The sequence below is a fragment of the Anomalospiza imberbis genome, chromosome 1 (assembly GCF_031753505.1).
Source record: "Anomalospiza imberbis isolate Cuckoo-Finch-1a 21T00152 chromosome 1, ASM3175350v1, whole genome shotgun sequence".
Taxonomy (NCBI): Eukaryota; Metazoa; Chordata; class Aves; order Passeriformes; family Viduidae; genus Anomalospiza; species Anomalospiza imberbis.
The window spans coordinates 75,377,428-75,387,892 of NC_089681.1; the positions used below are offsets into that span (position 1 = coordinate 75,377,428).

The window sequence follows — 10,465 nt, forward strand, 5'->3', positions numbered from 1 at the left end:
GAGCATCTACTCCTTGTCCTGACGTGAACTCCAGTGTGACTCCTGACGTGACCTGTGTCCCGCCAACTTGGCTCCTTTCTGAAGCAAATAAAAATATAACCTAACCAAGACACAAAGCTGGGTTTGATCCACTGAAATGGTCAAATAGAAATGATGTCCACTGGCTCTGTAATCAGATGCGTACATTAAACAAAAGGATTTGACTTCTCCTCAAGATAAACAACTTCATAAGAAAAACAATCCCATTCTCTTAACAAATATATTTAACTTAATCTGAGAAAACATTTCAGTGTCACTCTAAACAACAGCAACTAAAATAAGAACAAATAATCCCTTTCCCATAATGCTATAAACATCAATACTTTTTTAAGACAACGAATAAACTTCTTTTATCTCCTGTCCCCAAACCCAGGGCCAGTTTGGCTGAATGCAAAAGAGAAGGCGTGCACTTCTCTCAGCACGATCAACAGGCACATGCAGCACACCACACCAAAACCACACAAGGCTTTGCCAGTAGCACCACTTTCACAGTTCAAAGTCATTTCAAGAACTGCAGAAATGTTTTCTCCAGATGCTGGAAAGTTCATCAAAAGTAGTTTTCTGAAGACTTCTGAAAGAAAGTATGTAAGAGAAAGAGGGCCAAGGGATTTGGGGTGTTAACTCTGATGACAACTTTCAGTAATACTCTGCTTTGTAATTCCAGTTGACAGCTAGTACTTAACAACCCTTGAGCCTCAGGTCTCTACCTGAGGTTGTGCTACAGGCACCACAATCAATCCTAACTTTGAAACCATGATTGCAGACTTGGGCAGCTGGGTACCACTCTGTCAGCATTACCATGCCAAGAACTTAAGAGCAGAGAACACAACCCAGAAGACCCTCAATACTTTTAATGACAACCCCAGTAAAGAGCCAGATGTGCCGTGATAAAATGCCCTGGGGTAAACCTGCTCAGAGTGGAAATATAGTTTTGCCCCCCAGAGGAAAAAACAACAACCAAACATTTTCCTCTGCTAAGCTGTCCTTACAGCAACACCCTTTAGGGCATTCTCCAAAACAAAAGAGACTTGTATTAACACACTCTTGTATCACTGACTTATAATAAAAGATTATGAATAGTTTCCCAAGAATATATAGGAAAAGGCAATACTAATACATCAAAGAGCAGTTAATCTTGTATTTCCTGAGTCCTCCAACACAGCCCTTCACCCTGTGCATGACACCAGCCAGGACCCCGTGTGAAGGCACAGCTTGGTCCCTGAAATCTGCTGCTGAGCTACCCACTCCTTCTTCCTCCTTCCCTCATTTGGAACAAACCAGAACCAAACCCACCAAAAATGTCATAGACACATTTAATCCATCTAAGAGTTGGATTAAAAAAAGCATTGATTTCTTGAACATTCATCTTAGCTTAATATTAAGCCAAAAGCCTAGTGAGGCTTGCTGCAAGATGAAGACAACATACTCTCAAAGAAAAGAAAGTCTGATACCATAAACCAGGCAACATGCCCACTGAAACAATGTATGTATCTGCTATAAGGTATTAACATACAAATACAGGAAGCCTGTTCAAATCTAAAGTCTGGCAGGACACTGGATTGTACATGAGTAAAGTCTATCCTCTAAAAAGTTTCCTTGCAGTATGCCACTAATCCTAGAAGGAGTACAGGGTATTAAACTGACTCCCATATTTAGGCTCTGCTCCAATATGCTTACATTTGCCTACTGGGGACAGGGTCATTGAAACACACAAGAAATCCAGCCTAAGGTTTTTTTTCATCTGAATTTTCAATGCAAGTTTGAAAAACCATACAAGTTACCAGTACCTTTCCCTTTTGAAGACTTCCTTCCATACACCACGGTAAACTGCAGTTTTCCTCAAAGGAAAACACTTAAAAGGGCTGAAGTGTGTCTTTTTTTTTCTTTTTTTTTCCAGTTACTGACTGTGGGTACCCCTTGGTGAAAAAGCACCTAAGCACAACTGCACACTAGGAAAAACTACAAGATCTCATATTGAAGAGCCTATAGAAAACAGAAATGTTAACTTTGGCCAGCAAAACCGAACACACCCCAATTTCTGCCATGCTTTCAGTGGGAACCAAAATCGTGTCTATTCCTAGTTACCTATTCAACAGAAAACCCTATATATTATTAAGTTACTCCAACATCACTCATGCTTGCAATTTCAATGAAAAAAAAAAAAAAGGAAAAAAAAAAAACTTCCCTAAACTTTATACCAAATAAGAAGGCTTTCACAGGCTGGACTGAAAAAAGGTCACTTGGCCCAAAAGAAAACAGCAGCTAAATAGAGAGCAAGTATTTACATTTATAAGTAAAACAAGTACAGGTATGACGCATTTACAGCTGAATCAACTCAGCAGCCTTCCTCAATCAGTCACTGGTCTGCAATGGGAAAGTGTCCATCCAGTTACAATGCCTACAAAACAAGACCTTGCAGAAAAGCTGCCAGACATCCCTATGTTGGCTGTCCTGGCTCATGATATCAAGGAACAAGCATAAATGATATTTGAACCTACCTGAGATTACAGTATTAATCACCAGCTTTGCAGAAATGAGTCTAGAACTGGACAGTATATTCTCCCCAAACACCCCCCTTCTTCTTACAGGAACATTTAGAAATACAAACAATCTTTACTCATTCTTTCTCTCCTAATGAATCTTTCCCAGTATATTTTCCTAATATAATGCTCATATTTTCCACATAGCAAAAGTGTAGTTTCTTCTTCAGCATAGATATAGTTTACTTCATAAGGCAGATCTGGACCATGGTCAATATCAGCTCCCATTCTGAATCCGAACTTGAAAAGTTCTGCCTTTATAAGAACGGAGTGTTTGAGCTACTTAAGAGACTTCTTAAGAAAAGTATAATCCACTTAACCTTTCTTAATCAGGGTGCTGTCCAGAACAAAGTTGCATTACAGTAAATATGGCCAGTGAATAATGCTCATATTTCAGATATAGGACACCTTAGAAAATCCTAAATAACTGGAGACAAAAAAAAGCCACCATGCAAAATTTGAACCAATAATACCTAAATCCAGTAATTTACCATTAGCTATGGTCCCAACACCAAATCATCCTCATTTATGTCTCACTAATGGCTTAAAATGTCACATAATGATAAATATCAGGAAAAGTCAAGAGAAACAAGAAGGTCTAAGCCATGATCCTCTGATACAAGCCTGAAATCATAATTAATTAAGCAAGTTTTGAGGTCACATCCCAAAATTTGTAAAGTTGTCACAATTAGTGACTTAAGGCTGATAATTCTTTTTTTTTTTTTTGCCCCCTCACCAAAAGTCTTAATTCAGACTGACTTTTACCTCCTTCCCTTCTACCCGTACTCCACCCAAAACCATGTTCCTGGCTCTGACCACATCTGGAGACAGTGATTCACTAAGGAAAAATACTGGCCCTGCAGCCAGAAAGGTTGGTGAGATTAAACTACCCAGAGGACACGCTTCCCTTCAGAACTGCCACTGCATTGGAGTCAACCTGCCGGATGCTCCAGGGGTGGAGCTGCTTCTCCTGCTCTTGGCTGGAGGCTGCTGTACCTTCCACAGGGTCTGCACCCGTCCAAGAGACACAAAAAGGCATTTGTCTTGCTAGAAAAATTTTTTAGAAGTACCACCAATATTAACAATCCATATTGAAAGAAAAAAAGAAGGAGGCAAATTATTCACTTGCTAGAGGTTGATTAGCACAGTGACAATGTATATAGATATTCACACATATGCTCCAGCACACAGAGCCACGGACCCACCAGTTTTTCTTCAGCTATTTTCTAAAGTCAAAAAAACAGATTCATGAGACTATATTGGTCTTATCACACTGAAAACAAAGATTCAGCTGAAATCACCAGAGCAGAAGCCTATTGTGGTACAACCATGCATAATTATTAATAAGGTGCCCCAAACTTTTCCTTTTCCCTTTTGAGGCACACTGGGGCAACAAGAGCATTGAAAGGTTGCAAGGTATCTCAGGTTACTCATTGGACCAGTGCACTAAACTCCCCACATGACACTGAAAGTTCAAGCTACCCTTCTTTTTTGCTTCCCTTTCTCCTCCAAAGTGGTCCTCTCCTGCCATTACAGAATCATGGAAAAAATGTGGAACATTTCTGATAAAAGCCCATGCCACTTGGCCTCAAAAATAAGTTGGGACTAGCCATGCTTTCAAGCACTATTCCCTTTTACCAGCCAGCAAGCTGAGTGACAGCCCTGAAACAAACAAGAAAAAAACCCTAACCAAAAAAAAAAAAAAAAAAAAAAACACCAAAACAAAACAAACAAAAAAAACAAACACAAAAAAACCACACTGAAGAGGTTCACAATGGTCAATATCACCCATACACAGTACTCACCAAATGAAAACACGTATAAAGAATAACATCTTCTTAGAGCAAAATAGCTGACAGACAAAGTGCTAACACAAATATACAATTAGGGAAAAGACCAAAAAAGAAGTTAACATTTCAGTGAGGTGTCACCAGAACGTAAAAAAAAAAAAAAACCCAGACTCAGAAGCAGCCAAGTCTCCTGTAATAGTGGGTTTCACAGCTTTTCTTTGGTTGGAGACTGACTGAACATACAAAAAAAAAAAACCACAAGCAGACCCTGCAGAATGTAGAGCCTCCATTGCCAACTTCAAAACCTAGGTATTTTGTAGCTTTAAGAGAATTCTTGTGTCATTTTGCATTACGTGCAGTACCAACTGGGTTGCTAGGCTCCAGTCCAGTCATGAAGATGTTTCAGTTGCACAAATTTGTCTTATGAAAGGCACTTGTGAATATCAGTGGTGGGCAGTAACCATTACATGATACTGATGAGCTGAACGTGATTTACAACTTGGAGCAATAAATCTGAAAAAAACTTCATCTTTCTGACTTGATAAGGTAGATCTAAGCCCCCTTGAAACATCTTCTATTCAAAACACAGTGCTCTCCAATTAACCTAAAAATAACTGTAGACAAAGCAACCGTCAGCTTTCAAAAAAACTTAAATATGAGAAGTCAGAGCTCAGAAAATTCAGAGAACACAGCCAACGTCAACAGCCAAAAGAGACACTGTTTCTGCTTGGGATGGCTTTGGCACTTAGAAGGTCTCCAGAAACACCTTTATGCCATCACTCATGGGTTTTGCCCCACCAGACTAAAGGACAACTTTGCTGGTGTAAGCTACACAGCTTACACCAATACTAAAAGCTGGAACATCAGACCCATGCTTGTGTTATCATCAAAGCACTTGTAAAATGAAAACTGGGGAGACTTCAAAGGTCATCCCAAACACATACACTGTGCTGCACAGCACAGCTAGAATCCATGTATATCGATGCAGGTATTTATTTGCATCACCAGGTTTTTTCATTAGGTGAATAACCTTGGTGGTGCCAAGGCCACCTATCTGCAGGAGATGATTAATCCCTCAAAGGACTCAGTGCTCTGAGGCTGTGATCTGCCAAATGTTGCAACAAGAGAGAATCAAGAAAAAGCTTGCTGCAAGCTGCTGAATTAAGAGCTTCCAGGTTCAAGCAGATACCTCCTCTGACAGCTTCCTGAGGCTAAATTTTTGTCCCATACCCTTCCCACAGAGGGAGAGGTTCAACACTTGCTCCCTCAGAATACACGCTGGGAGCCTTCTCCTTAAAACAGGGTACACAGGCAAGTATTGGCAACTGCAGAGAGCAGAAATTAAGTAAACCATTCTGAACTCCAGGTACCAGTGGTAATGCTAAAAATAAAAGCATGGCAGGCACAAAGTATCTGCTGTGCCTCAAAGGACACTAGAAGGGTACCTTGCAGTTCCAAATAAACTTCTGTGCAGTGTTGGATAAACATCAGCAGGACCTCTATGTCGGTGATGCCTTTATAGTGATCTCCCTCAACATCATCTACCCAGACATGCTACACAGAAGGCATGACACACAGTTGTTCTCCTCCATTTTCCTCAATTTCCCCAGTTGCAAGGGTGGTGGGATTCCTTTAAGGTTGGCAACAGCTAAATCCAAACAATCCCTGCAGCCACCACTATACACACCGTACTGCAAGTTAGTTCCCCAGAAGCTGAGCACCAGCTTGGAGGACAGGTTTGGACAAGATGTCCTAAAGAAGTTTCTCCTAACCTCAAGCCCATTCTGACCTCCGCTGGGTCAGCAAATGCCCCACTTCTTCTGTGACAAGGACAGCAATCACGGTTCAGTGCAACATGCCGTACGTATTGGTCAAAGTGACTACCATGTACGAGGAAGAAGATAAACCTGACTTCTGCATCCTCTTCCCCTGCTGCCATGATAAGCACTGCTTGGGAACTTTAGATGCTGAAGGGGCAGTTTGAGCTCCCCTCTCCTTGTCTTCTGCCTCATCTGGAAATTACTTTCTTCCTTCCCTCATGGCATACATCCCCTCTTAGCAGGGATGCATTCTCACTGGAAAAAAGTCTGACCTCAGCTACCACAGGAGCCTGTTCCCCTGAGATCGCTCTGGCTGTTGGCAAAACATATGGGAACAATTTTTTCAGGCTGTTTTAAGCAAGACAGCCAAATGGCTTTATTGCACATACCCATACAGGATTTCTACAGGTTTCAATACTTTATATAAGCAAATATGTCTACAAAAACAAACAAAAAAAAATTAAAACTCTAAGTCCAACTTACCTTCAAAGACTCTAAGGTAGCATAGACCAATCAACAGCCTTTAAAAACGCATCAGAAAATACTTTTCCTCTGTATTCAGAATGCAACTTTGTTATTACATTAATACCTTGCAGCAATTAGAGCACATTGGAGAGTAAGTTACAGGACAAACTTTTCTAGCCTAATTCTTTACTTAGAGCCATGCTTTGGTTTTTTGTTTTTTTTTTTTTTTTTTTTTTAATTGGTGGAGCTAGAAAATTGCGACAGGGATGGAAATCAAGGCTTCCCAGAAGACAAGTGCAACCACTTGCTGTCCTTTAACAATAAAAGCTATTAATACTAAGAAAAAGAAGGGAAATTGGGCAGCAAGAGGGAGAAGTCAAAGAGCTGCTAAGTCACAAAAGATGGCAGTGTCAGATGATTGGCATGAGCCTGGCGTTAACCCACACCTCACTTAAGGCAGCAAGTCCCAACAGGAGTACATCCCTTGTGATGCACCTCCTGCTCTCCAGAGGTATCTCACTCAGTTGCCTCATTTTGTTCCAGTAAGCATCACCCTATACTGAGGCATGTTATATTTAGTATGTAGCTAGGGAGAAATAATAATGCAGGTTTTTTTTTTTTTTTTCCTATTAACCTTTAAGTTGTACAATATTATCTGCAAAACCCAGACTGAAGACACTTCTGCCTCCAGTGTGGTGAACAGGAGCTTCTTGGTAATGCTGAGGAATGAGCCCTCTGAAGTGCCAGTATTTACGCTTCCCACTATCAGCTTTTCTCCCAAAATGTAATCAGATCAGCAGGCTTACATCCCTGACAAAGAAGAACTGAGCACGTTGGGCTTTTCACCTGTGCCTTTCATCTAGCTTCCTACTTCTTCCTCACACTATAACTTATTTTAACAACAACAGTAATTCCCTTAGATAAGTCAGCAAATATTTTTTTAAAGAGCAGCTGCAGGATGTCTGCCTCACACAAATTAAATTACCTAGTGGCTCAATCCAGTGCCTTCAACAGATATTCTTCTGTGGTAGCTGGGTCAGACTCAGTGCATTTCTGCTATTGTGCCTCATCCTCTCTATTTTCCATTTACATATGCTCTGCTCCAGAGTGAGGGAAGGAAAATGTTTATACTTGTGGGTGGGACTTTGGATGCAGATTAAAGTCAAGGTGCTATATTTACTGATCTTTTAAAGTAATATCTGCATGTTGAAAGGGAGTCAAAGTTCTTAAGAAAGATCAAAGTCCATATGAAGCAACCACAGATTAACATAAATATATGCTGAAATGCTAACACAGACTGGCAAAATTTACTTGTATTTTCCCTGGAGCAAGTAATTTTGCCTAATAGGGGAGTCAAAACCATGAAAACTCTTCTTCACCTTTATGTAGGGCACACTGCAGTACTTTGTGTTGGGGCGAATGACTCTTCAGACTAATTTTGCAAGGCTATGTTAATACTACCATATTGCTCATGGCTCACAAGCTTTTGAAAGGTGAGGGCTACATCCTCTAAACAAAAAATAAAGGCAGCATTACTACTTAACTCAGACTTCATCAAAGCTAATGCTGCATTTCTTCCTTCTTAGTGCAGTTGACAGAACTTTTGTTGTCTGACAAATGAAAAGCCAACAAGCAATAAAGTGTATGACCTTCTTTTATTTGACTAATTACTATTTCAGTAAACAAATCACCTATTTTTCTTGTGGAAGCATAAGCAGCAGCACCAAGAACACGAGGGATGTTGTTTCATGAGGGCAAAGGACAATTCTGCAGATTAATCACAACCCTGTAAAACAGATGCCTGGCCTGTATTTACAACCCTGACAGTGCAACTGCTTTGGCGAGAGGTGCAATTAAAGCAAGTGTGCAGGCAGTCACCAGAAGTCACAACCCAGTCACGGGCTTTGCCAGCAAACTACAGACACAACACACACACACAGAGAAAACATTGATCTTGCACACTATATGTTCATAAGGCTGTGTCTACACCAGGCGGGATAAACCGATCCAGTAAAATATTGTTGTACAAAATTCAGCTAGCTTGGACAGAAGAGGACCCAGGTTCTGAGTTTCATCAAATATCCTGAGTCAGTAGCAAAGCACCTTTGATTCGATTTCCTCACCCGACACAACTGAAGTTGTCAAGATCCACAAGACCACGGTAAAGCTCAAAAGACTTTCAGGAATTCAGCCTGCCTCCTTTGCATTTTGTAGAAAAAGATTTCGTCTGCACTTAATGACACGCACTCAATAAACAAACCTCTTAAAAAGGGTGCCCAACGGCAGCCCTGCCTCTGAAACCTTCATCGTCTGAAGCCTCTCGTGCCCGTGCAAGGCGGACAAAGCGCGCTCCCCGGCTCTCACACAGAGAAGCCCCGAGGAGGGACTCCCCACTCGCACCCAGGCACGGCTTCAGAGGCTGCCTCGCCGCAGGCAGCGGGAAGCGGGGCAGGGTCCGCACCGGCGCCCCCGCCGCGCGCGTTCCGCGGGGTGCCCGCTGCGGGGAGGTGCCGCCGGTGGGCGCGGGGCTGAGGGGCAGCGCCGCGGCAGCGGAGCCTCCATCCCCCGCCGCTCTAACGAGCCCCAGTTAGCGCCGAGAGCCCGCCCGGCTGCGGACAGCCCCCGGCAGCACCGCTGCAGAACGGCGGCTCCGAGTTCCGCCTCGGCCACAGCCACAGAGGCCGGGAATTTGGGGGGCGCAGCTCCTTCCCTCCCTCCCTCTCCGCCTGCCTCCCGCTCCCCGGGCGCTGCTCCTGGGAACACCCTGCAAACCGAACTACTCGAGGGAACGAACACTTTCCGTGAGCCTCCCGCCGCTTTGCTGCCGGTATCCTGCCCCACAAAGCGACCCCACGTTGGAGAAGGAGTGGGAGGAGAATCCCACCGGCCCGCGCTCACCTCCGCCAAGAAGTTGTCCATGGTGGCCCCTCGGCCCGCCCGCGGGTGCGCAGCGCCGGGCACCAGCCGCGCACCATGTGCCGCTCTCGTCTGGCCCGGCCCGGCTCGGCTCGGCTCGGCTCGCCCCACCGAGCCGCCTCAGCCGCCGCGCCGCTCCATCGCGCCCCAGCGCCGGCACCGGCCCGCAGCCTTTGTCCGCCCGCCCCCTCAGCGCCGCTCGGCCGGGCGGTCCCGGCAGCGCATAGCCGCCGCGGGGAGCCGGCAGCGGGGGTGACGCGGAGGAGGAGGACAAGGAAAGCTCCCGCCGCCGCACGCTCCTGCCCGGGGCCGCCCCCGTCCCGTCCAGGCGGGGCAGGAGCAGAGGCGGAGCCGGGGCCGCGCCGCTCCCTGCGCCGCGCTCAGCCGCGCCCCCGCCCCGCCCCGCCCTGGCCAGAGTGCGGGCAGCGCCCCCGGGCTCCGCGCTCGTCCCGTCCCGTGCCGTCCCGTCCCACCGCTGCCCCCGGTACGTCGGCCCTGGGGTCCTGGGGACGCGTGCCCGTCTGCTCGGGGAGCGGAAACACGCGTTGGAATGTGGAGTGAAAGGAGCGCAGGGGCTGGAAGGGGAGCGGAGGCTCGCCCCGGTCGGGGGGGGGCTCCGCTCCCGTGTCCGACAGGGCACAGCAGTGCAAAGCTCCGCCATCCGGAGAGAGGTGCTGCCCGAGATGGTTAAAGAATACGTACCTGCAGGGTTCTGCTGCGGACAGGCAGCCCTTGGGTAAATGTGTAGCAAACTTGTGTAGGAGCCCACCTCAGCATTATCCGTGTTCCTTTGCTAAACACATCTTGCAGCAGCCACTTACTGAGACATCACTGCAAATGAAAATAGCCCTCCTTTATATAGTTTTCCAGTCCTTTATATTTCTGCAAAGCACAT

The 10,465-nt window shown here is 45.0% G+C and overlaps 1 protein-coding gene across 1 annotated transcript in view; it reads right to left on the minus strand.

The window, feature by feature from the left end:
- Window positions 1-9,881, minus strand: part of MYO10 (myosin X) — a 163,634-nt gene extending 153,753 nt beyond the window's left edge. The window contains exon 1 of the mRNA XM_068197079.1: window positions 9,553-9,881. Within this exon, the coding sequence (XP_068053180.1) occupies window positions 9,553-9,573 (21 nt within the window). The 5' untranslated portion in view covers window positions 9,574-9,881. The remainder of the gene's footprint in view (window positions 1-9,552) is intronic.
- Between the last annotated feature and the right edge of the window lie 584 nt (window positions 9,882-10,465).